General features: G+C 36.9%; 1 protein-coding gene across 12 annotated transcripts in view; it reads left to right on the top strand.

Annotated features, from left to right (window-relative positions):
• CTNNA2 (catenin alpha 2) overlaps positions 1 to 27,847 on the top strand; it is a 475,915-nt gene that overhangs the window by 111,629 nt on the left and 336,439 nt on the right. For all 12 annotated transcript variants that reach the window (XM_080590833.1, XM_080590842.1, XM_080590843.1 and 9 more), the window contains 4 exons: positions 6,973 to 7,139; positions 10,957 to 11,076; positions 13,358 to 13,624; positions 26,500 to 26,703. In XM_080590833.1, coding sequence (XP_080446959.1) covers positions 6,973 to 7,139; positions 10,957 to 11,076; positions 13,358 to 13,624; positions 26,500 to 26,703 — 758 coding nt within the window. The remainder of the gene's footprint in view (positions 1 to 6,972; positions 7,140 to 10,956; positions 11,077 to 13,357; positions 13,625 to 26,499; positions 26,704 to 27,847) is intronic.

Here is a 27,847-nt window from a genome sequence, read left to right as displayed (position 1 = left end):
TTTGCACTTTTGACATTCCGTTCATTCCGTTTTTGGAGTGAATGAGCCAATAAGTGCTGTATCTTTCAGAGTTTTGGTGACCTTTTCAATCATCCCTTGATAGCTTTTTGCAGAAGTTAAGCTTGTGTTACTTGAATTACCCAATGGAAATTACTGTGTGACCTGTATGTGTACATGATTCTGGATAAATACACGTAAAGACATCTTTATCTGCTCCTATATGACTCCTCAAATTTAATATTGCAAATCAAATGATATCTTATTTTGAAAATCTAAGGAAAAAAGGTGGTTTTTTTGGTCTTTTTTTTGTGTGTGTGAGAATGAGATCTAGAAGACGCAATTTCTAGATGCTGTGGTTTTGTTGAGAGAAAATGACTCAATCTGACTAATTTCAAATCTAAGCATGGATAGAGTAAGTTCCCTGGTTAAGTCTCAGAGCAACCTAAGTGATTTGATAGTGGTATTAGGAGTCAGTACCTGCAGGTTTGAATCTTCTCAAGCGGATGAGATCCCGGCACCTAAATATTAACTTTGTCATTAAAAAATGCCTTCTAGTCATTACTCAGATTCAAAACAAAACAAACAGCAGCAACAACAAAAAAAAAATCCAAAAACTCCAAAAACTGTCAGCCCCAACCAAAATGGATCCTAGCCTGTGAAACGTTGTCCATCTATGAGACCTAATTTCACAGTAGCAGCAGGGTTTGGAGTGATCATTAGTATTCAGGAATTAGGCTGGATTTCAGTATTTTTCAGTATTTTTGTTTGGTCTTTCTCTGGTTTTTATTTAGTTATTTATTAGTGGTGAGCAGTACTTATGTGGCTGATAGGGCCTTTCTCTGCTGAATGACCTAGGTTTCATAAATCACCTACTAACCCAACTCAGACTTCTCATTTAAGAAATGTAAAATAAATTTATACTTTGTTGTTAAAGCAAGGTGCCAAAGAATCTAGTATATGGATCTTAGTCAGAAAATGGCAGACATGACGTGCCTATGAAAAAGCTCTACGTATACTTTCAGAGTATCAGGTGAAGTATTTCTAGTAGCTGAGAATGATAAGGTATCTCCCAGAAAACTGCAGTTCTTATCACATATATTCCAGAAACAGCCAGTTCATAGGGCTGCTGAAATGATTACAGGACTAGCTGTGCAAATCCATGCAAGAGAGGAGACTGAAATGTTGTCTTTAATCTGTCATGCTCATCACAAAAATGCGTGAAGTGAAAAAGGGACAGTAGGAAACACAGTGGAAGAAGAATACTTATTTAAATGGAAGGACAAATGGGGCATAAGAAGAAATGGGTATAAATTAACTATAAATACAGCCAGTATGGAATTAAAGTGTCTCTAATGAGGAAAAAAAAAAAGTCAGATACTGGAGTTCATTTTGGAATGAATTTCCTACTTCCAGTAGGATTAATTGGGGTTAAATGTCTGAGCTGCTTCAAAGATAGAAGCTTGGTAAATTTATGAGTGTAGTTATTATCATATTAAGATTATTATTAATTATATTATGACATGACTGTCTGCAGTAGCAAGGAAGCAGACCTGATGACTCAAGATGTCTGTGTTTCTTGCACTGACCTAATTTGCCCTGAAAGTAATTTAATACTGACTACAGAATAACTTGAAATGAATTTGGAAAGAAACAGATAACTGAAAATAATAGGGTTGGCTTTTTTTCAGATAAAACGGTTTCTCTGAAAAGTAATTTTACTAGCTGTAGCTCCAACATTACTTTTGGCCTAAGAGTGGTTTAATACCACTGTTGTACAAGGATAAGAATATGTTAACTGGCACTGAGATAGACAACCCTTGCTCCCTAGTAACATCTAGCTTGCTAGACTGTTAGATTTAAAATTGTGAAATGCTATTTCTTTATATTTCTTTATATTTCTTTTTTTTTAACCTGCTATGAACTTTTATATAAATTCCTTTGGGTTTTGTTTAGATGGTTTATATTTAATGGTTTATATTTAATACTTTATTTAATACTTTATTTATATTTATTTATATTATATTTATTTAATACTTTATTTATATTTAATACTTTCTGCTTAATTACTTAGGAGAAGATTCTTTTTACTTAACTCTAGCTTTTAAATGCTGAATATCTAATCCAAACTTTTTAAGCTGTTGTTTTGCCTCTCCATGTGTTCTCTGTCCACTACTGTTGATTCAAATATATTTGCTAGTTATATCTGCTGGAGTAATCAAGCCTAAGAAGGTAGTTTTTCTGCTTGTTTCCTTGGTGCCACTGGCCAATTACCAACTGTCATTAACTTCTTTTATAGTTCAATGTAAATATTCATCTGAATGATGAATATTAACAGTGCTACTGACTGAAAATTTGGCAAAGATCTGTTAGGTCTTTTTAATACTGAAATGGAGTTTAAAGAACTCTTGGACATCTGGTTCCAAAATCCAAAGCTTGCTGGATATACTTAAAACCAAAGTATTTTCACATACAAAAGGTTTATAACTGGATGCTCAGCATCACTTCCATCTCATCTGAAACCAACTTTGGGCTTAAATACCAAGACTTAAAGCCTTGATATTTTCATACCCTTACACATACCCCTTGGGTTCAATCAGCTTGCTATGCTCTGGGAGTTCATATTGGTTCAAGCTCTCTACAAAAAGCTGTGATAGTTTCTTTTAATAAGTGACTGAAGGGAAGATGATGTCTTCCCAGTTGTTACACTGATTAAATTAGTCCAGTTATCTACATTCTGGCTCAAAGGTTAGGAGATTTGAATCTAACTCTTGCCCACATGTTAGATTCTCAGTTATTCTGTGGTTGCACTCAACCTCTTACTTTCCATGGAATATTTTGAGTCACTGACTCAAATGATTAGCAAAGCTTTCATCCTTATTTTTTAGCACACTCTGAGCCAAGAGCTGTTGATACCTAGAACTTTGATTCTGGAGTGCTATGCAATACAACACTAAAACGTGTCTGGATATTTATTTTATTGTCTCTTTATCTGGCAATGATTGCTTGTTCCTCGTCTTTTAAGAAACATTTTTGGAATTTTGACAACCTTATGGAAATTTAAGAAAAGTATGCAGCCATAGCCATGAGCAATTAGAAGTCGTCTTCTGAAAGTGTGTGTTATTGACTTATCATCCAAGATACACTGCACACAAATTACAGAAAGAATGTGTAGTCTTAATGGTAATAAAATAACGAAGAGTTCTGATGGGTATTATCCATTTGGGCTATTTCCTTTACTATTTGCATTGTCTTATGGGAAACTATGCTTTCTGGTATTTTTTTGAATGTTGCTATAATGGTCCTAAAGGGAATGTAAATAGGTGTTGATTTCATGTTAGAAATTCTTTGAGAGTTTCTATATTGAAGAGAAACAGGAATTTTTTCAACATAGTAGCAAAGTTTGTGTTAATATCTCATTCTAAATAGCTTTTGTTCCTCTTTCAACCTGATTTCCTAGGGAAATGAGGCTTATATAGTTATTGATCTTTTGTTAACTCCTAATATATTTGTTTTCCAGTTTCAACCTATACAAAAGAATATAAACATAATACCAAAACAATAAGAAATAAAAAATTGGCAACTGGAGGGAGAAGAAAAAATACAACCTCAGACCTGTGTTCACATCAAGAGCAAGGCAGGTGCAAACTGCTTTTGCCCTTTGCTAGTTGGTCAGGCAGCATGTGCTGTTCCTGCCTGGTTGAAAGTGTCACTGTCTCACAGTGGGGTGGGTTTGATGGCATTATAGTAGCAAGATAGGTGAAAACGAATATAAACCTATTAATTTAGCTTCTTGTATTATATGAATAAATAAAACTGGTTTGAAAAGAAAGTCATAAACTCAAATATAGAAACTGCTGAAAGTTTATGATTCAGAGAATGCTGGATTTTAAAAAGCAACTTGAATTTGGAGCTTTCATTTTTCAGTCGCTAACAGTATAAGGAAAGCTAAATAGATTGTCTTAAAAACTGTTTTTGTTTGGCATAGCCACATCATAATTCCAATAGATATATATCTATATATCTAACCCAGATGGGTTTGTATGCCGTAGCTGGGCTGGCTTAGTTTTGAAAGGTTTTGAGAGGTTAGTTTTGAGGTTTCTGTACTGGGTTGTTTTCCATTTTGAAGTCCCTTAAAACACACAAGTGTGTTTCTCATAGAGTGGATTAACAGTAGCATCCCCAAATTTCTACTTTGAATCCATACTTTTTCTCCCATTTCTTAAGGAAGATGATTTATTTTCACTTTGTTATTTTTCAGCTGACAGTGTTGAGAAGTAAGATGTAATCACCCATTTCCTACAAGGATGAAGGTGACAGCAAGTGATGGTGTTTCCCCTTTTGCCTGGAATAGTGTTTTATTAGTTTATAACAATTTTTAAGAGTGTAGTCTGCTTACTTAAAAACATTCTAATAACCTTTTAGAATCAGTGGATTTTTCTGGGAGCCTCAGCATTTAATGTGAAGTTTATATTCTAGTCAGTTCATCCTTGACATTCACATCACAAATAGGAATCAGTTGGATTTCAGTTTTGATGTTACAATATTCCTTTCAGATTAGCTATTAGCATAAATTTTTAAATTTTAGTTTCAGTGTCAGGTTGAGGTTCCTGTTTCTGGAACTGTACAATTCTGCCAGTAACTGGAGAAATTTAAATGCATCATGCTGCGTTCCAGATCATTAGTGAAAAACTTACTTTTTAGGTGGTTGACATAGTTTTGGGAAATTATGGTCTGAAACATGTTCTGTATTATTTCTGCATGGTCTATGTGTTCTATTGCTTTTCTGGTAGTTACAGAAAAAACAAATGTCCTACACTAGAAGCCACTTCACTGTCCTCTGTGAGTCATATATGAAAGGAAATGATGTGTGCAATTCTTTCTCTATTACCACTGCATTAAACCATTAGTTTCTTTGACTTCCAGAGGTGTGCTGTTTATTTTTCATTCACATTTTATACATACATATATACGTATATATTTTTACATATCAGCTTTTACCTGATCTCTGTGTGATGTTAATCACATTTCCATGTAATTAATGTAATACTTCCCTTTCAGTTGAGCTTCACAATCTGTGTTTGCTTAAATTGGATTACCAAATCTTTGTAAGAGAGTTATGATTTTTAAACTCTTTTATGCTTAGGTATGTCACTTATTCCTTGCTGTAAATAAGGGGAAAAGAAGTTCCCAATTTGATTTCAAAGCCTTTTCCGCCGTTATCTTGCCAACTTATCTTATTTCTGTAGCTCGTCCTTCTTTCTGATATTTTCCTTCAGCTTCTCCCTGTCTTCCTTTTGCTACTGTATTCCAACCTAGCCCTACTGTTACTCCTTTAAAAGCAGTATTTGCTGTATTAGCATACAATTACTAGATCTCAGCTTTATGGAAGGAGCCTAAGCTCTTTCATTGCACAAGCACTAAGAAATATTTATTTTTTTTTTAATACTTCTGTCTACTCAAATGGAGAAGTGAAGTTAGTCCTTAAAAATCTCAAACTGCTTACCAAGTATTGTATTGAATAACACAATTATGTTTCTTGGCGAAGAAAGGGATCTGAGGTTTTGGTTGACAGCAAGCTGAACATGAGCCAGCAGCATGTCCTGGCAGCCAGGAGGATCAACCGTACCTTGGGGTGCCTCAGGCATATGGCACGGCTAGCTGGGCGATGGAAGTGATTGTCCCCCTCTGCTCTGTGCTGAGGTGGCCTGACCTCGAGTACTAGGTGAGGTTTTGGGCGCCACAATATAAGGACAGAAGACCATTAGAGAGTGTCCGAAGAAGGGCTACAAAGATAGCGAAGGGTCTACAGGGGAAGACATGAGGAGTGGCTGAGATCGCTTGTTTTTTTCAGCCCCGAGCAGAGCAGGCCGAGGGGAGGCCTCATGGCGGCCTGCAGCTCCCTCACGAGGGGAGCGGAGGGGCAGGCGCTGAGCTCTGCTCTCTGGGGACAGCGACAGGACCCGAGGGAACGGCATGGAGCTGGGACAGGGGAGGGTCAGGCTGGGTGTGAGGGAAAGGTTCTGCACCCAGAGGGTGGTCGGGCACTGGCACAGGCTCCCTAGGAAAGTGGTCAAGAAGATCAAGAAGCATTTGGACAGCGCTCTCAGACACATGGTCTGATTTTTGGGTGGTCCTGTGTGGAGCCAGGAGTTGGACTCCAGGACCCTTGTGGGTCCCTTCCAACTCAGGATATGGTATGATTCATTGCTAAAATTAAACAGGAATAATGTATCCAGGCAGCGCATGTGGTATTTATTATCCCAGAGAGTGTTTTGCTTAGTCCATAGAAAGGCAGCTATGGGAGCTGGGGGTGGGGGGCCAGGGGGTGGGATGTGTGTTTCAGGGCAGTTTGGGATGGAGAATACAAGGAGTGATAAGAGAAGACTGGACAGTGAAATTATGGCAGCAATGGTTACTCCGTTACTCTGTGTTTTTTTTTTTTTTTTCTTTTGAAAAATTCTCTAGTAGAAGTGATAGCTCTTCTAGGTGGAAAAACACAGAGTAAGTATGTATGTGAGCAAGAAGGCAAGGAGTTCTTGCAGGATTGAAGGAGGATGTAGCTGGAAAAAGGAGCTGTAGAGAGATGCAGTAAGGGCAATAGTGTTGGTTTACTCTGTCCTCTCTGCCGACGGTGGAGTTCTGTAGTTGTGTAACACAGTGGTATCTGTCTTTTGTTGAGGTGGTTTGCCCAGCAGTCTGTCTAGGTTTTTTGTTTTTCTTCTTAATTGTTACAGGTGACTGCTGTAGAACAACAACAGTGGTCTGGGAATAAAGAAAAAAGGCAGAAAAATATCGAGGCAGTTGCTGTACACGTTTTAAAAATGTATTTCCCTTGAGCAATTCAATATTGGGTACTAAGTCATTAATATTTTCCAAAGAGCACTTAAATTAGTGGATGGTTTATACTTGCTGGAAAAAAAAAAAAAAAGCACATGTAAAACTATTGTTTAATTATAATATTTTCAATTCTAGGAGAAACAATGAGAATCGCCTCTTCAGAGTTTGCTGACGACCCATGCTCCTCTGTGAAACGAGGCACCATGGTGCGGGCTGCTCGTGCCTTGCTTTCTGCCGTTACTCGCTTGCTCATCCTGGCTGATATGGCTGACGTCATGAGGCTCCTGTCACATCTGAAAATTGTATGCATTTTTAACGTTCTGCATTGTTTTTGCATTTTGTATATACAAAAATAGGGAGAAGTCAGTCGTGAATGTCAGTGCTCATATTTCTTACTCTATCTCAGTGTTTATTTTCAGTGCTGAGCAGGAATTAGGATGAAGCACACATTTCCACATTGGTCTAATTCATTTTCTAATTTTAAGGAAATGAAATTTTGGAGACTTAAAGCAAAAATTGTCAGATGTCTTCAGTGACTGGAGTAGTACTGCTGATAAGCACCCCACTGCACTGAACAGATGCATCTGCTTGACTCACTTTGCATTTTACCTGGATCGTTTACTAACTCAGTACTTGTAAAGTATTGCTACCTTGTGGCAGAGTTTAGGTACTACAGTTGTGGTACTTGAAGTCTGCACAACATCTGAAGGTGTCAGAAGATTGAATCTTTTTTTTTTTTTTCTTTCTGACAAAATAGTACAAGTGCTTAATCAGTCATCAATGAAACAGAATAAAGAGGAATTACAGATGACGAGACATCTTGGTATGGATTAGTATTCACATTTAGTCGCAACCATTCATATTTTTATGCGGGCATGTTAAAAGTCGTTGAAATAGAAACTGGGATTTATTTTTTTTGCTAGTTTTTAGTTTTATTTCACTTTTATTGCATAAATAAACCAAAAACTCTGAAACAAAACAAATTTCTGCAGAAGTTCGTATACAGAATATTTAAAGCCTTCAGAGTATATGTGTATGTTTGGCAGAGGAGTTGCCTTCTTTTTAATAACTGTCTACAAAGTATTTTCTTTAGTTTGTCTTTTTAACAGTGTGACTGTAAAATAAAATTATCTTCTTGGAAAACAATGGGAACCTTTCAACTGGAAAATTGTGCAGATAAGCTAAATAGTGTGAAAACAGTTTTTATAATGAAAAAAGCAGATTTTTCTGCACGTATACTAGTGAGTTCTGCTCTAGTAACAGAATGATTTTCTCATAGCTGTCACGCATGGCTCTGTGATTATGTTCAGTGTAAACATCATCTCTCTTGAATATGCTTTTAATTTTTCCCCACTATAATACTCTAAACAACTATAATTCAAATAATCCTTTGCTAGTGAGACTAACACTTAATATTATGAACAACAGCTTTCTCTAAGCACTATGATTAAAATTCAAGCTTTTTCATAGGTGGTGAGAAATATTGTTCTCACATCTGAGATTTCCTCCTTCTGTTACAGCAGTGTGCTATGTTATTGAGAAAACAAATGCCTAATAGTCTTTTGGAAGTGGGTGTATTTACTGACACAGTTTGCACCCTGGATTTGCAAGGACAGTGTACGGCACTGTGGCTTGTAATGTCTGCATTTGTCAGTTATCATTGTGAATATCCTAGCCTCCTGTTCTCAATGAACCCAGATGTCTGTGGCTGTTTGTAGCAAAATTCAATTTCAGGACCTTAAATTTGATTATGTTTTTCAGGTTAAAAAGTATAATTTATTTTTGAGGATTGGACAGCGTAACTATTTTATCTTACCATTTTATAATGCAAAGTAGTTTTAGATAAAAATAAATTACTAGGAAAAAAGTGCTTATATATATATATACATACATATATATAAAACGATTACTATGGGACAGCTCTTGTGTTGACTCAGTGGTAACATTCAAAGATTAGTGTAGGTTAACCATAAAATTAATAAACTCAAATCACTCACCATGTCGAAGTTATGAAAGCTGATTGCAGGGATCCTGCAATGTACTGTAATCAGTTTTCATTGAAAGCATGTCAAAGGAGTGTGTTATGCTTCAGACTTCATCATAAATAGTGCATTTTAATGAATGTTTCAGAGGGGATATATGCAGTTGTGATCTGGAAGGACACTCAGTCATTTCTTTCAGTAATAATATAATATGTGATGTGATAATTTCACTAATATAATGTGATGATGGACACAAAGCATTATGAGTCTATAGTAATTAAGTATGTGCTAGTTAATCAGGGGAAGCCATCTGTATAGTTGAGTGTGGTTGTGTTTTTTTAAGGATAGTGAAGTTACTCAGAAATGAATTTTAAAAAGTAATTTTATAAAAATAAATAAATAAGGGTTTCATGCTTGTGTCCTTTCAAATACCTTCAGTAACCAGTTTATTCATTTTGAAATTTCATGGTCTGTACAGTAGATAACGCACAGTAGAGTATAATCAATGTCTTTCAAAATGTGATTATCAGAGTGGAATCTGTAACAAATCCTCTAGCAATTTTATTTAATAGAGGGCTGGCAGGGCTTACAAAAATGTACATCAGTTTGTCATGCCCATGTTTCTCATTACAAATGTTAGAGATTCAGGTGGTTTAATGTAAATGCTTCTTGATCTGAAAGAGCGATGTTCATATTTTGCAGGGAAACCTGCAGGAGCAAATTAGTTCGTGCAGTGATGCTTTTATAATTTTTATTCAACGGTTAAGGAGTCAGATAGTTCAGCTTTAAAAACTGCTGTGCTTTCTAAGAAAAAAGGAGGTAATTGGATTTGGAATGAGGCGTAGCTTGCAGCTCTCTGGCCTAGAAAAATATTTTCAACAATGCTACAGATTTATGTTCTGGAATTATAGCTTTTCCTATAGAAATCTATGAGTTTGCTATTCTACTGCCCTGTAATTTGTGGATAGTCTTGAATCCACAGAAGGTAGTTAAGAGATCATAATACAAATATCCTCTCTCACAGGTAGAAAAATACAGTTAGAGCCACACAAATAACTAAAAGACAAGTTCTACACATATTTGTTTCTTTTCTAAAATCATTAGACGCTATCTTCTACCGAATTTATGGATTTCCAGTGGCATTTGAAGAATAAGCTGCGAGCATATTCTTGTATAGGAGTATGTCTCTATCAGAATTAGCTGTTTCTCTTAGAGGAGAAAATGTGTCTGTTTAAAAGCTTATACACATTCTCATGAATTGAAGCAATTGCTTTTAGAAAGAAGGATGAATAGAAGGTATTCAATTTTCAATCTTTTTGCCTGGAATTGCATTTTTATCTTGTGAGGGAGAGAAATACAAATCTGAATTCCTGCCTAGTCACAGGAGAAGTTACTTTGCTTTCTGTGTTGAAAGAACATTTTATCCCTTCATATATTTTTTTTCTTGCTATACATAAGGCAAAGTTTTATGATAGATTTAATAGATTAACTTGTTAGTGTAACCAGGGTTTTATGTTTGTCTGCTAGCTACAGGATGACTGAAGAACTGCAGCTCTGTTTTCCTTGGTAGATTCTTTTTTCAGTTTTGAAGTAACTGAAAAGAATCTCCTAGTAAAGCTGAGAAAAAGGAAATAGTAACTATGTTCTGGGTTAAATCTATTGTTCCATTTGTTTAACAATGATGCAGTTTTTTAAAACATTAGGGTAAATTTAAATATTAACAGTAAGTTTTAGTTTCTTTCTTTAAAATTCTTGTCCAGAATTAACAACTTCACTGTATTTTCACATGAAGCCTATACCACACATTAAGAAAATATCCATCTCTTTCGTTGTAAAACCCACAGATATTAAACATTTCATCTGATAAATATGAATGGGGAAATGAATATAGCTATTTCTTTTACAGTGTCTTTATGTGATTCCAAAGTACAGTACATGCAGAATGGCAATCAGACAGCTCCTCTATTAAGAAACCTAATTAAAGTTAGTGGGACTATCGTAAAGCCACTGTACAGTGATGGACCTCAAAGCTAAATTGGATCCATATAATAAGGAGCAATGGATAGAATAATTACAGATTTTGTCAAATAGTGCAACTGGATTAAAATGATAACAGAGCTGATGTGTCATGTTCTAGGTAGAGGAAGCACTCGAAGCAGTGAAAAATGCAACAAACGAGCAAGATTTAGCGAATCGCTTTAAAGAATTTGGGAAAGAGATGGTAAAACTGAACTATGTAGCTGCTAGACGACAACAGGTGAGTGAATTCTAAAGCAGTGGTTGAGAAAGTTAGACTTGGTTCTAAAGATTTTATGTTCAAGTTCAATGTTTTATGTTCAAGTCTAGTTTAAAATGTACAATCATTAATTGCTATGTCATGGCCTATCATTTAATCATACTGATTTTTCTGAATGTGATGAAGTTTTTGAACATGCCATTACTTCCTTTAAGAATATTGTTCAAGTGGATTCAATTAATAATGGAATAAAGGGTGAAAAGGCAAGTGATTCAGGAGGTTAAGAACAGTTTTCACTTGATGGTTATTCCTGTTTACTTCTAACCTATGCTGACTTGAGGGCACTCTGACAGCTGGAAAAGCATGCGCTCTTTAGTAGTCTAGTCTAATTCAGCTTCTGGAAGAAGTGAAATCTACTTTTTGTTTTTAAAACCAACATTGTTAGTTTTTAGATACTTAAAAAGACAATTCATTTATTACTAAGGCAGATGGAAAAATAAACCAGAAAGTCATGATTACATTTATTCAGCGCCTGTAATTACACAACTTTGTGTTAAACAGAAATTTCTCCTAAACACTGTTCTTTCAAAGAGTCTAGACAGTCTGTAATTATGGAGCTGTGTAAGGGTTCTTCAACTTGAGCTGTGTTTGAATACCGCTAATTTTTCAGGGATGTTGTCTTTGTATGGCACAGCACACCTGGTTTAGAAAGTTGGCTTTTCACGTTCTTCCTTCTATTTATTTTATGCATTACGGTGATGCCAATTTACTTCTGTATCACATGTATATTTCTAACAAATTAAAAATGTAAAACCTAGTAACATGTAAACAATGCTATTTTGTATATTCAGACACTTCTTTTACAGAAGGAAAAAGTGAAAAAAGAATAGGAAAGCTAATGAAGGTATATGTCTCAAGTTCTTATTGGAGATTGTATAAGATAACAGAAAATGTTAGTATAAACCTTTCAAATTTTCCTTCTTCCTCCACATTTTTACAGTGCTACTAAAGAATTCCATATACTTATGGAAAATCTTGACAGAATTAGAAGGTAGTACTTAGATTTTCATATGCTTTCCTTTAATCTCTTCTGTTTTGTAAATGACAAAGCTTTTAGTAACTTAATTCTCTTTGAGAACTGTCTATCAGTCATGTGTTTGAAATTCATGAATGGCTAAAACCTTTTAAACCCAGAACATCTGGGTTCTTTCTTAGTTTTTGCCTTAGGTTCTATGTGTGAACATAAGTAAACTATTCAGCTCTCCAAGATTCTTTGTTCACCATTTTAAAACAGAAGCAATAGTGTTTTCTTACTGCTTATGAATGTTGTTAGGACAACCTTACCTAATGTTTGGAAGGCTTTCATGGACAGAGGGATATTGTGTATAAATAAATTTCCTCGTGGATAAAATAACAATAAGAACCTCTTCTTATTCTGGTAAGGTAAGGCACAATATCTGACGTTTGTTGTCAGAAGAAACAAAAGGAAGTATATGTCAGTAAAACAAAGAGCAAAACACATGAAAAATAGAGCAAAAGATGAAGAAAAGGCAAATGTGCCTTATATATGCAAGGAAAACCCTAGGAAAAAGCATCTAAAAGCACAGCAGTGGTAGACAGGAAAGCAAGACATATTCATGGACTTTCCGTGACAAAAAGGGGAAAAAAAAATCTTTAGGAGGAATCCAACTCATGAAATATTCATAATTCTTAAGAACCCATAAAGCATATGTTCCATGAATTAAATAACCAGGATAAAAATATAATTATGCCTATAACAAAAATAACAAGGGGCATATTTACAGGGTCTTTATGAACTAAAACCATACTCATTAATAAAATCTCTTTATTTTTTATTTTTTAAAGGTCTATTTTACGGTGATTTTGTAAAGGACATAGGTATAGTATTTAAGAAAAAATATGATGTTGCAATGATGATGCTGCAATGATATTGCTGCACTCTTGTTGCCTTTATCGAATCAGCAAACCGAATCCAGTCAATCAGGAAGAGAAAATACAGATTTTTTAAATATTACTATTTTTTTTCTTCTTAATTGTATGCTGGTCTTTGAATAAGGCATACATATGGGCTCTTTAAGAACAATTCTGCTCTTTGTGAGCAAAATGTATGAGCTGTAGCTACACAGAAAGAATGGACTTTACTGAGCAGGAGATTTTGTGGGATTTATGGTAGATTCTGTCATTCCATCTCTGCAATATCACTAGACAGTGACAGTGTAGACAATACATTCTAACACTAAAACTTCAATTCACAACCAAATATTTGCATGTCTTTCTGCAGGAACTGAAAGATCCTCACTGCAGGGATGAGATGGCTGCAGCTCGAGGTGCTCTGAAGAAGAATGCCACGATGTTGTACACTGCATCCCAAGCGTTTCTTCGTCACCCTGATGTTGCAGCCACTAGGGCCAACAGGGATTATGTCTTCAAGCAGGTACAAGAAGCAATTGCTGGTATCTCCAATGCTGCCCAGGCCACCTCACCCACTGATGAGAACAAGGGGCACACTGGCATAGGAGAGCTTGCTGCTGCACTAAATGAATTCGATGTAAGTATCAGAAGTGTGCAGAAAATGAAGTGTTTCACCATTAAATCGAGAGTGCTTTCTAACTGAGTGGGTTTTGAACAGGACTCAAATTTCTCTCTTCATTCAGGTCAATTTCCTTAGACTGCAGAGGCAAAGCGCAGATTGATTTGTGTTACTTTTAATGAGGAATAGTTGTTTGCTGCTAATGGACTTGAATTATAAGAGTTTTTGCTCATATGCTGCAGCTGTTATAAAGAAGTTGTCTTCTGTCCTAGTGTCCTTGAAAAATCTACTACATAGTTCTAAATAATGCAAAGTGTGATTAATCTGACAGTTTTACTTCTGTGACGTTTTTCATGCCTTTTGTTGAATGGTAAAATCATATTTGTCCAGCGTGTCAGGGAGGAAGGTAGAACAGGAAAACAAAGACGCTGGTGGAAAATAGTGTCCTAGAAACATTAACAATGTGTTTGTTGAGTCATGAATTATGTTCATCAAATATATGAGTCAAACATCTTTTCAAACACAGTTGTTATCAGTAACTTTAGCTGCAGACAAGGTGCTGCAGTCTCAGTTACAGCAGCAGCTCCAGTTTTGCTTAAGTAACTTTCTTAACACCTAATTTCATTAACAAACCTTTTTTTCTTTATGTATATATATATATTTCCCCATTTCAGACTTGAGCGCAGTTTTTTAGAAAGTAGAAAAACTTCATTTGAAGACAGTATATGAAAATATTTTTTTCCCATTAATTCTAATTTTATATAAGGGTTTGCTAAAATTGTTACTAGGTAATGGTGTATTTTTCTCTTAGACTAATGCACAAATTTGCAATGCAAGCACCTGTAAGACCTTCAGGAGCTATTAAATCCTACTGTATTTAGGACTGAAAGTGGAGGAATTTGTAGAGGATGTTCATCTTATGTCCTAGTGGATTGGGCTTCTCTTCTGCATCTCTGGTTTACTGTCATCGGGCCTGCTGTGGAGATGGTAATCGAACGAGTAAACATTACAGGAGCAATGGAAGCTCAAGAACTGAGAAAGATATTGTAAAAAAGGCAGAGAATGAGTATACAAATAATAGCAAAAGGGAAATAGGGACAGATCTGGAAACATGACAGCTGAAAATGTGCGGATAGGCACAGGAAGAGAGGTACAGGCTGGTAGCTGAGGAGCAGAAGAGTTCATGCCATTAGAAAACATACTCTGTTCATGTTGTGGTGCCTCATGTGGTGCACAGGAGAAGCCGTGCTCTGGGAATGAGACAGGGTTGCATAAGGGTGGATAATCAATTTCTCCTTCACTGGCCAAAGAAGTTGCAAATGTAGTGAATAAAAAGGAATTGCAGAAGTTGAAACTGATAAAACCATTCAGAACTACTGCAGGATTCAAAGATGGGCTCAAGTTTCATCATGCTTTTAGATTAAAGAAGCAGTACTGCCTGCATTGACGACACAATCTTTTTTTAGTGTCTATATTTCTAGTTCTGTAGTTTCTCCTGTAATATTGTTGTGGGTCAAGATTTAAAGAATTCTGCCTGGTTTTCAGAGCCTTCTCAGCTGACAGGTCCCATACTGGTAAGGTCCTGAGAATAATATCCCTGATTGCCCTCTGGCTTTGTGTGGGACTTTGCGTGCTACGGACAGCAGAGGTTTGACAAACAGTGACAGAAAACACATGACTCTTAGCAGTTCTAAACTGATGATACTACTGCTATCTGGAAAAGGCAGCTGGTCAATGCAAAGGGAGTCATTGTTCTTAGTGAAAGTAAATTTAGTGATTCATGGGGCTGTGGAGACTGCGAGGCATCTGATGTTGTGCTCTGCCTCTTTGTGAGATTATTTGTTCATCGTTTATCTCCGCAGGTAAAGTCTTTTACAATTTATGCGATGTTGCAGGCATCATAAATGTGTATGTGAGATGTATAGTCATGGTATCATGCTCTGTTCGTAGTTACATGTGGAAAAACAGGCTATTTTTGAGAATTTTTTGAATTTTAAGAAACAAAAATTTTCATCTCTTAGTAAGGATACAAAGGCTGCAAGTATTGCTTCATCTGCTTTCTAACTACATTTCCTATTTTGCCTCACCGCTTAGCCGTTGAATGAGGTTTATTTGAACCCAGTTTCGTAGCAGAGACAACATTCCCCAAACTTCAGGGAAAGCCTTAGTCGTGGGATGATTCTGAATTTACCCATATATTTTACAAGCAAGCAAGAAAGCAAAATTACCAGTCTCGTGTAACTATGTCATGGGTACAAATATGGCATGGAAAAAAAAAAAAGTACCCTGTGGGCAAGGGAAAGGAAGGTTAGTTTTTGCAGCGAGAGTGATTTCATAGTGCATTTATCTACAGTATCAGACATGTTGACTGAGATCAATTTGATTTTGTTATAAAGTGCATACTAAGCCTGGTATTGTATAACAAGATAATTCTTCCATATCAAAAAAAAAAAGGTTTGCAAACTTTTCCATAACATTTACCAGTTTCAGTAATTTACCAGGCTTCAGTATTTCAAATTTCAGAATCAGTGCTCTGTGGTTTAACACTTCAGATAACTGCAGTGTAAATCGCCTGAATATTTTCTCCATCAAAATATCATCTCATGTAATGTAAATAATTATTCCACCTATTTTAAACACTTCAGCTTTTGTGTTTAATTAGGCTAATTGTTATACTGCATAGTGTCATATGCCTGAGTGACTTGTGGTATAACATCACCTGTGAGTTATTAGCAGCAAAGTCTTTGGGAAGAGTTATTGTTTATTGCCTCTCAGAGATAGTTTATGTAGAAATGAAGAGTTCACAAATCTGTTTCTTCTCAGCGTTTGCTGCTTTAAAGTACTGTTTGAAGTTGATTGATGAAAGATTCAAAAGTACATGCCTAATACCTGTTTTTTGTCCTTTTAACTTAAATGTTTCTGCATTATTTTCAGATCATTTAAATGCAGATATTCTTGGATTTACTATTGACAGAATTAATTATTAAAGTTTGGTATATACTTTGTGTTCATTTAATATTCTGGGTTCTTGCTGCAACTAAGAGCACAACTTTTGCTCCGCTTGTGAAACTTACCCAAATTTCTGCAAGTTACTTTGCTAAGAACTTATTGTGAACTCTGAAAATACTCTGCTTACGCTGAGCAAACGGTAGTTTTGGTCTGGAAAGGCTGAGTAGGTCTCAGCCTCTCCATTGCCAAGGGACTGCTGTTGCCACATGCTGTCAGTGACATGAAGAAATGGTATTTATTGGGCACTGGGCATCTCCAGAGAGCCAGAGAGTGCCTCCAGGCAGATCATGGATCAAGGCTGGGACATGGTTCAGTGGGTGACATTGGTAATAGGGTGATGGTTGGACCAGATGATCTTGGAGGGCTTTTCCAACCTTAATGATTCTGTGATTATAGGATTCCTAGTTTCTGGAAAGGCAGTTGTGGGATGTGCAAACAACACTCTGAAAGTGTAAGCACTGCTGAAATTCCAATTATTGGAGTTTAAAATATGGCACCCTAGAATACTTAATACTTTAAATATTTCTAAATATCTTGCTTACATTTTGATAGGAACAAGTAGGGTAATCATCTTTTTTGCTGTGAGGGTAAATATTGATCCATAAAAATGAATATTTCTGTGTTTGGAGCAGGGCTTGTGTTGTCCATGATGAATTATGAGTCAAGGATAAAATATATAAAGCCTCTGACTTAGAAAAGGGGGGAAAAAAAGGAAAAAAAAAAGAGAGAGAAAAGAAAATGTTTTCCATTGATGCTAAAAGCCAATACCTGTCACCTTTTGTATTACTCCAGAAAGAAAATATGAAAACTCATGAGGCTGCTTAGCTACCTATCTCTTTGAGTTTTGTGTGTGTGTGTACACATAATAAATTGGCAAGTATCTATCTATTCTGTATCTATCAATGGAATGAAATGAGATTGCATTTGTTAAAAATATATATATATAGTCCCAGTTTTTTAACAGATGCTAATTCAAGCAGGCACACCTTACACTTGATGTTATTTTAGTGCTCCAGTGATTTATTGTTTCTCTGTGCAGACATCCATTTGTCTTTAAAGCTGCTCACCAGCAACGTTCAGCTGTGTTACATCTTGAGCTGCTGTGCCTGTCACCCCTTTACCATCTGATTTCACAATCACATTATCTTGAATGAATATGGAAATTTCTCTTATAAAGCGATCTGCTAGAAAAGTGAAAGAGGTGGTTAAAATTATTTTTGTTTTTCCTATGTAAGGTATTTCTGTATTTACGTTACTGAAAATGCACCACGTTTTGTTAGAAGGATTTGAACAGAAAGCTTCCAGGCAGGGAAAGTCAATCTTCAGTAACTTTTTAAAGAATTCAAGTCTAGCATTTGGGAGATGACTGCTTGTTATGAGAAACAAAGTGGCTGATGCGCTGGTCCCTGTCCTCCAGGCTGTAAATGGAGTTCATAATTAATAAGTGGAATATCGTAACATACTTTTCTGAGATATGAATAATGCCTTGAAAACATTTTTCAAGGTTAGTGAATGCAGTGCTCTGTAAATGGAGCGAAATATCTAACGTGTGTAATGGAAAAAACAGGTAGAAACTGAAAAGACAGCATACCTGAGTACAACAAGGGAATAACAAAGGACATTTTTATTTTTTTTATTAATAAAATTAAGAGTAGTCCAAAGGTGATGTGAATGTAGCAGACAGAAGGGATGCAGTATCATGCAGTCATGAAATAACTACCTTTAAAATGTTGCTTTTTGGGCAAATGACTATAGCAAATGGCCAACCTGGGAATGGATCTCTCAAAATGTTTATGCAGTCTCAATTTATTTGTAAATATGTTCTTCAGAGAAGTGATTTGTGATGCTGGAAGAAAATGGACTAAATGTGAGCTTCAAAAAAAGAATTGACACGTGTTTGTTTCAGAATTGAAGTCGTAAGAAATAATTGCAAAAATGTACTGCGTGTCCCCCATAAGAAATTGAAACCAGGCTTGTTTAGCTCTAGTGTCCAGGGAAGAAGAGTGAAATTGCTATTTCTGCATAGCAGCACTTATCTACTGAATTTAAATAGGGACAGCCAGGTTAGCATGGAATGGAGAGAGCGTGATGCCAAATCAGATAATCTCATGTATGACTCTGAAATATACATTGTTTTTCTTTTCACTTGTGGAGCTGAAGTGGCTTTTAAGTTGCCATGGTGCTGAGCTGATCATTTCACATATGAAAGCAATCCGGCTGCATCCCTGTATGTCAGAAGCTCGTGTTTGGTGAGGCACTTTATGGCTCTTCCTGTGCTCCTCAGATCCCTTGAATGGGGAAAAATCCCAGAGTAGCCATCCTTCACACGTTAAGAAAATAGTGAATAACAACAACAAAAGTTGTATTTTACAGTACATTCAAACATTTTGTGTTTCCAAAAAACACCTTTGAAATACCTTTGAGGATGCTGACCTTACCTTTCAGGGGTGGCATAAGCAAAGTAAAATTTCAGGGTCCTGGTGGTGCCAAGGGGCTTGAAGAGCTTTTTCTTCCATATCATTGCAGCATACTATTTATTTATTTATTTTCCCCTAAGGAGTTACAAGTTAAATAGAACAGTGTATGTGGACTCAGTTGATTTGGTACCGATCAAGCTTCCACTTTTCTAATGTCATTTGGTTATTTTGGCCAACAGCTTTGCACCTGCCCTCCCATCCCTTCCTTAGCCTCTTATTCTCCATCTCCTGTTCCTTGCTCTCTCCTTCAGGACCAGAGGGATGGAGGCGTGCGGCACATGGCCTGGTGCTATAGGAAAGAGGGAAAGGCATTGGTTTAAAATTATTCCTTCTTTCCACCATAAGTTTCTTTCTTTTACTTTCTTCAAAACCTTTGCCTTTTCTGTTAGAGTAAGATTTGTATAGGAGGGAATGCCGTAATTCACAATTTTCCATGCAGGATGAGATAGTTGAGCAGCAAGAAACTCAAATTATTTTGTTTACCTGCTTTGGAAGTTCCTTCTGCTTTTAGTCTTGGTAGGTGGCTTTGTGACTTTTTTTGTGGTTAATGTTTCATCTGTGCTTGTGTATGTATGGGAAAGTATATGTGTTATTGTGGAAACGTCAGCTCCACCGCACCAGTGGCAGCAGTGCAAACGACAGGATTTGGGTATCAAACTTGTAGCAGGAATGTGACCTATGTAAAGGGAAACACCGCTCCCTGCCAGCAGTGAGGACCACCTTCATTCTTTTCCCTTTTAGCACTGAGAATGCCGATGAGCCTCGGAGCGTTTATTTTCTGTTTACGAGCACCACCTAGTGGGCTTCTTGGTTTCTCCTTTCTGTTTATCTGAAACGCTTTATCCCAGTTCTCCTGTGTAGTAAATTAGCCTCGTGGAAAGATTTCCCAATCAATAATGCCATTTGTAAGTTTAATGCTAATACTTCTTTTGTGTTTTCTTTTCAAATACAACGGCTTGTAATAGGCAATAATCAGGTTATTTGCAAAGCAGTCTTTGTAATGAACCCTCTTCCAAACAAATTTGTTAGAGACAGTGGAAACAAATGAAACACAGTTTAAGAATCCAATCAACACATACATATATATGCCTATACATAACATAGATTTTCTCCAGCAATATAATTATTCCATCGTTATTCAATATATTATGGGCTTCTTATTTTGTTGTTAATAAGTGTGACTAAATGATTATATCCAAAACATATTAAAGTTTTGTCAGTAGCTCAAAATTCATACTTAGTGAAATTATCCAATTAAAGTACTCTCGTTACTATTTTGAGTGTTTATTTAGCACCTCTGAGATGCTTATTTAACTCACACATGTAATAAGGGAACATAACCAATATTTCATGGAAGTAATATCTCCATTTAGAGCAAGGAGTCGAGCAAGGCTGCTTGCTGCGTGGAGGTGGGGTTGGCGCTGCTTCACGTGCCCCTGGCTCTGCTCATCTGCCACCTTCTTGCCCTGAGCATTTATTCATCAAACTGCTGTGAATTTATTCATCCTATCTTCCCAGAAGAGAAGGTGTTCACTTATTTCTCTATTCTTTTAACAAATCAAACTAGCCGATCAAAAGGTTCAGTGCTGGAGCAGAGTGAGCAGGAGGAGGGTGTTTTGGGGAGCTAGAAAAGGGGGACCTCCTTCGCCCTGTGCTGTTGCACTGTTCCTCTGTTGGTGTTGTATTTTCCAAATCTCAGCTGTGTGGTATCTATCTGAAACACAGCGTAGTGGCAGATGAAAACATTTGATTTGTCACTACGCAGAAATTAAATACAAATAGCCTTGTTTGCACTTTTGAGGGATATAGACGTACACACATAAAACAAACCTGTGAGCACGCTGCATTTATTTTCATGGTTGTGCAGGCACTTCTCCAAAGAAACACATTAAACACTTCTTTATACAGTGTTGGCTCCCACGTTGTTCTGAAAAACTGGGTCCCTCACTATATTATATGCTCCTTTTTATACAATGACAGTTTTTCATGCTGCCTTGTGGTAGTGACATTGTTTGTGTCTAAGATATATATCAATTTTTTTTTTTTTAAATGGCATTTGTCACTGCAGTTTTGGTTCCTTGTTCTGACATATTATTTGTTTTGCAGTAGCATTGGCCTTGAAAAGTGTATTTTCATTGTGGTAAATCACCGAGAATCATGTTATGAAATGGTCTCTGCCCTGAAGATTTTACATTCTAAATAGAGGAACCAATAAAGTGTGAAAAGAGAAATAGAAGAAAGAAGCTATTGTTTGTCCAGTCACACAACAGATTAATACAAGAGTCAGTAAAGGACCCTCAAAGCCCTAAATCCCAATTAAATTTCTCTTCTGCTGTGCTCTGCTGTTTATCATGGTATTTAATATATCACTTCAGTTTACTGGAATTATCTTAGATTTTCATTTTTGCAAAACAGTGTTATACACAGATTTCACACTTGAAATATATTTCTGTTCTGTCTAGGTTATTTCCTCCACCTGCAGAGCTCCAGCTATAATTGCAGTTGCTGTTTATCAGTTTCATGCTACTACATGAATATTTTTCAAAATTTAGAGTTGCTTTTTTTCTTTCTTAGCTTATCAAATTAGATTCACACACTCCTATCATTACACTCCCTGATAAAGCATCCCTCTCCAGGGACTTAACCTTCTCTTAGTTAGGTTTTTTTTGTTTTGTTTTGTTTTGTTTTTTTCTATTTTGACATCTATTTTGAGCAGATCCAACAGAGAGACCTCAAGATGACAAGGGGGCATTAGGACATGACACATGAGGTGCTGGCAGAGCTGGGAATTTTTCAGACTGCAGAAGAAAATTTTTTGAGGGGAGGATCTTGTTGGCATTTTTCAGCTGCCTTGTGGGATGCAGTAGAGAAGTTGGAGCCGGACTCTGCTTGGAGATTCATGGTAATGGGATGAGACACAACTGACACCAGGGAAATTCTGTTTGAATATTAGGGTGGAAAACAACAAAAACAAACAAACAAAAAACCATAAAGGTGATAAAATATTGAAAAGGGGCAGAGAGATTTAGAAAATCTCTAAGGATAGAGATTTAACAACGTGACTGGATAAAGCTTTGCGTAGCCTGGCCCTATGTCAATGTTGGCTCTGCTTTAAGGAGCTGTTTAAAGCAGGTGACATCTGGAAGTGCCTTCCAATCTAAGTTATTCTAGGGTTCTGACTTTTCATTAACGTAATATCCCACTAAAATACTTAACAGACTTCTGTAGCATAGAAAATCAGAAATTTATTATAAACAAATATTTTGTGGAATATGGATGAAAAATTTATTAATGCAGTTCTTTGTCTTTTGTCCTCCGTAAGCATAAGTTTTGATGGTCATAAAGGCCTCTTCATTTAGAAGGAGTCCACAAATCTCTTAAATCTTGTCCTTTTCTTTTTTTTTTTTTTTTGGCTTGGATGAATTATGACTCTTAACAATACACACTTTATTATGTAAAGCATAAACAGTATTTGAATGTGACTTGTACAGAACTTCCTAAATTTATTCAGGCAGTGTGACATAACTGCTTGTGAAAATAGTGAGTTGGGTTTCAGTGATCAGAGATGTTGGAAATGTTTGATCTGTGGCTTGTTCACACTGTAGGACAGCAAAGGATAGAAATAATTTAGGAACATGTCCTTGGTAGGTCCTTGGCTCCCATAGAAGAATGTGGAGTTCTGGGTCTTCCAAAACCTCTAAGGAGGAAAATGGGATTTGTGACTCCCTAAGAGGTGTTTGAAAGTTGACGTGTCGGTAGGGAGCCTTATACCTATGGATGTGAGGAAGAGGAGAAGTGAAACCTTTATGGAAGAACTGTCTGCTTTGCTCTAGCTGAAACATGAAAATTACAACAGCGCTGTATGGAGGTTGCCTTGATCAACCTTATGGGTTAAGACGTTCACTACTGTGGTGGTTTTACTCGGGTGGGCGGCCGAGCTCCACCACAACTGCTCTCTCACTCCCCCTCCTCGAAGAGGAATGGGGAGAAAATACGATGAAAAGGGCTCAAGGGTTGAGAAAAGGACAGGGAGATCATGCAGTAATTATTGTGACGGGCAAAACAGTCTCAGCATAGGGAGATAGTAAGATTTATTGCTAATAACTAAGAAGCTAGAGAAGTGAGAAACAAAGGAAAGAAACTAAAAGCACCTTCCCCCCATCTGCCCTCTTCCACCTCCTCCCCCCGAGCGGCGCAGGGGAACGGGGGAATGGGGGTTATGGTCAGTCTATAGCGCTTCTTCGCCGCCGCTCCTTCTCGGTCACTCTCGTCCCCTGTGCTGTGGGGTTCCTCCCACGGGATGCAGTCCTTGCTGAACTGATCCGGCGTGGGCTGCCCACAGGCAGCAGCTGTTCAAGAACTGCTCCAGGTATGGGTATGTACCACGGGGTCCATCCCTCAGGAGCAAACTGCTCCAACCTGGGTCCCCCACGGGCAGCAGCTCCTGCCAGGTCACCTGCTCCTGCGTGGTCTCCTCTCCACGGGCTACAGGTCCGGCCCGGAATCTGCTCCGGCAGGGGTCTTCCACAGGCCGCAGCCTCCGTCGGTGCAGGTCCACCTGCTCCACCGTGGTCTCCTCCACGGGCTGCAGCGTGGAGCCCTGCTCCGCCATGGTACTCCATGGGCTGCAGGGGGACAGCCTGCTTCACCATGGTCCTCACCACAGGCCGCAGGGGACTTCTGCTCAGGCGCCTGGAGCACTTCTCCCCCTCCTTCTTCACTGACCTTGGCGCCTGCAAGGCTGTTCCTCACGCCTCTCACTCTCCCAGCTGCTGTGTGTCACAGCGTGGTTTTTCTTTTTTTCTCCTCTTTCTTAAATATGCTCTCACAGAGGCGCAAAACAACATCACTTATTGGCTCAGCTCTGGTCAGCAGTGGGGCCCTTACCAAACATGGGGCAGCTTCTAGATCCTTCTCACAGAAGCCACCCCTATGGCCCCCGCTTCCAAAACCTTGTCACATAAACCCGCTACAACTACGAGTAGAACAAGTTGGCTATCAGAATTCCTGTAGTCTTTAGTAAAGAGTACTGCTACCTTTGATCATGACAAGTTCTAGGGTAATTAAAATCACAATTTTTCATCATTAAAAAAAATATTGTATTTGAATAAGGGAACAGAAAATCTAAAAAATGCAGCTAATTATTGTTACAACTTTTTCTTGTTATTGGCACAAATTGCTAAGATAGGTCGTTTGATGCAATTTCACTCTTAATTAAATATGCTGTTGTAAAGATGAATTTCTACAGCTGATTTCTAAAAATCCCAGTGCTTACGAACATAAGTGTGACAGTGAACTCTAAGTATTAACATTTGACTGAAAAGCACAGAAACATAAATATGCATAGGCCCAACTCTTAGAGAAGTCATTTCTAATTTAGATGCTTGTAAAACTGCTCTGCTTACTGCTGTGAAACACAGACCCTAGAAGATACATGCAAGATGTTATTTCACAATCTAGTTTATGCTGCACTTGTTTCTGTGAAGTCAGCAGTTCTCGGAGCTGGAACAAAATGATATCTGGTTAGAATTCTTCCACTTTTCCTTTTTATTAAATAATGAATTTTAATAAATTTCCTGACATCCTTGCATTTGTTACCATCTAGCTGCTTTGCATTCACTTAGTTTACACGTTTCTCAGGGCTTGATCCTTGTTCTGTGCAGAGTAATGGGAGTTCTGCTTTTTGTGTGTGTGGAATAATTAATTGGAAGTTTTATTGAGAAGTAAGCAGATCTTTCAGGAAGGCCATACTTCACTAATTTAAAGAAAACATATTGACTTGGAATCAGAATTTAGCCTAGAATAACTTTATTTGAACATCTGCTGATTCATAATAACTGATAACGTTTTTGGTGTTAAAGGAAGATGTTGTGTATATATCATGTTGCTAAATCCTGATTTACATTTTAATACACTATATGGTGTGTTTTCAAATTAACTCCATCGTTTAGCTTGTGCTTGTTGATTGCTGTTGGATATTTCAGCAAATAGACTAATCAAAATGTCATCAAAATGCTGTGAAAAATCAAATGGTTCATTAACAAAAACCTTATCTGCTTTAAAGTATTTGTGATAATTTTTAGAAAACAGAATAGTTTTAACTTTTTCAGATCTCTTTTATTCCTATCATGTTTTATTTTCTTTTAAAACTCAGATAGGAATTCTACAACTTAGAGAACATTTTTAGACAATACGTGGTTATGAAACCTATTTGCATGACTGCAGCAAAAGGTTACTGAATGTCATGGTGTTGCTAAGGTGCCCAGAAGTGGGAGCAGAAGATTCTTTCTTTGTGTTTGTTACCTTGAACTACAAGGAGAGACAAGCAAGTCAGAAGATAATCTACTGATGACTCAAGGCTCATAATGTGACATGAGATTGTACGCTGCTGGGGAAGAATCTGTGTATATTAGCCCTACTTGATATTTGGTAGCACATTTGATATTATAAAGTGTTTAGCAGTGATCATAATTTAAGAATTCAAACGCTGTAAATAGAAGATAGTCTTGGAAAAACAAACATTTTCTAGTGCAGCAAAGATATTTGTACTAACCAGTGTACTATTTGACAAATTAAAGACGTGTCTAGACTGTCTTCCTATAGTGTAGTCTCAGAGTTATTCAACTAAATGATCCGGTACTTTTCCCCAATTTAATAATAATAAAAATAATAAAGGCTTACAGAAGCCTTTAGAAAAAGGGATTAAAAAGATGTTTCACGTATTGTGATTACCTAATGTGGTGTTCTTGTAGTGTTCTTTTCCTCTTTTCTGAGGGAAAATTCCCTCAGATTTTTTAATTTAATATTGTACTAACGTAGTAGCATTTTAGCAGTATAGTCTACTAATACAACTAATCAAAATGAAGGAATCAATAAACAGGGAGATTATTCAACTTTCTTTTCTGTCATAAAAAAACTAGCACTTCTAAAACATTGGCTGAATATTTACACCTTTCAAATTAATTTCCTGACCAGTGAAAAAAAAAAACTAGAAGGTTCAGAAAAGAACATTATTCATGACTTTACTGTACATCAAGATAAAATATGTACACACAATGTACACAGAGATACAAACACATGTTACATACATGCTTCTATAGTTTGTGTTATTTTGTTTTTTACTACTTATGATTCCAAAATTCTCATTTGAGCCAGTTGTGCTGCTCATGCCAGTAGTGTTTGGTAACACATATATGCTGTGAATTATTTTCATACATACATTGGCATTTCAGATTAATTGCCAGATATTCCTTTGATATAGATTTTTCAGGAATTTGGTAGATAATTCATCCATATGAAAGATTAAAACCCTGTGAAGCTGCTGAAAAAAGACTTAAAAAAAAAAAAAAAAGAAAAAGCAAGATTTATGTATGCTCCTAATCTTTCCACTCCTGTTTTGTTTTTCAGAACAAAATCATTTTAGACCCCATGACTTTCAGTGAGGCCCGATTCAGACCATCTCTTGAGGAGAGGCTAGAGAGCATTATCAGTGGAGCGGCGCTGATGGCAGACTCCTCGTGCACGCGAGACGACCGCCGAGAGAGGATCGTAGCAGAGTGCAACGCCGTGCGGCAGGCCCTGCAGGATCTGCTCAGCGAGTATATGAATAATGTAAGTTATACAGACTTAGTATTGGCTTCTTTTTTGTAGATGTTTAAACTTTTCCATAGATAATGTTCTGGCTTTAATTATTTAAAAAAAAATAAATGCTTCTTCATACGAAGAGTAAAGGTAACACTATTTGAATTATTTAACTTTTTAATGTGTTGCGAACTTATGACACAACTTTGGTACAATTAGAAGTTCACAGGGATGTGTTTTGGTACTTGAAGGAACTCCTTGCTCCCCATAGCTGTAGCATTGAAGTTCCTTCTTAGGTACTAAATAGCCAACAAATAATTATGTCGAGATTAAAATGAAACCTAATAGCAAGAAATGTCAGTGGGAAATGACCTAAGAAGAATTTTCCCTAATGAAAATGAATATGTTTCATTATCAAAGTGATTTCCATTGTGCGATAATGGTCGTTGCGTGTGCTTGTTAGGATGCTACCTGTAGGGGCTCTGCTGTGTGGGTTAAACCACAGAAAGTCTGTGCTTGCTGTTGGAGCTATTAAATATTCAGTTACCCTGAAAGTAGTGAGTAATATTAATCAGTGTTACTACTCACACAACGAGATGTCTGAAGTGCCTTTAATACAGTATCTTTATTCCTATGAAGGGATTCAAGAGGTGTTGAATTGTTCAACATGGTGTTAACCTGCAGAGCATAACCTTTGCTCTGCCTACCTTATCCCAGAAAATTCTCTCCGCCTAACGTATTAAAACTCATAAATACAACCCCTGTTTCCTGTGGAGGACATGTGAAGTCCTAAGCAACATCGACTACCTTTTTTAAAACGGCAATTTAATTTTGAGAGAAATACAAGAAATGATTTTTTTTTCGCTTCTAAAAATGTGGTAGTTGCCATTTGAAACAAGCAGTCGTACCTATGGTTGCCCCTTTTGCGACCCTTTGGGCACTGAAATGTAAGACTAACAAAGAGTCTTAAACTCTCTTTACAAACGTACTTGATATGATCTGAAATATTTGCAAATAGGTATCTGAAAAAACATTATCAGTCTGACAATCCCATGGTTTGCTGTTTCTTGTCTATCATTGCTACCAGACTATAAGATTGCATATTTTGATCTTATTTTGCTGGAATCATTAAAACAATATTCAAGGAGGAACCTTTAACGTTGATATTTACATC

This window comes from Anser brachyrhynchus (genome assembly GCF_964034855.1).
Source record: "Anser brachyrhynchus genome assembly, chromosome: 4".
NCBI classification, from domain to species: domain Eukaryota; kingdom Metazoa; phylum Chordata; class Aves; order Anseriformes; family Anatidae; genus Anser; species Anser brachyrhynchus.
This window is presented reverse-complemented; position numbering and strand designations above follow the sequence as displayed.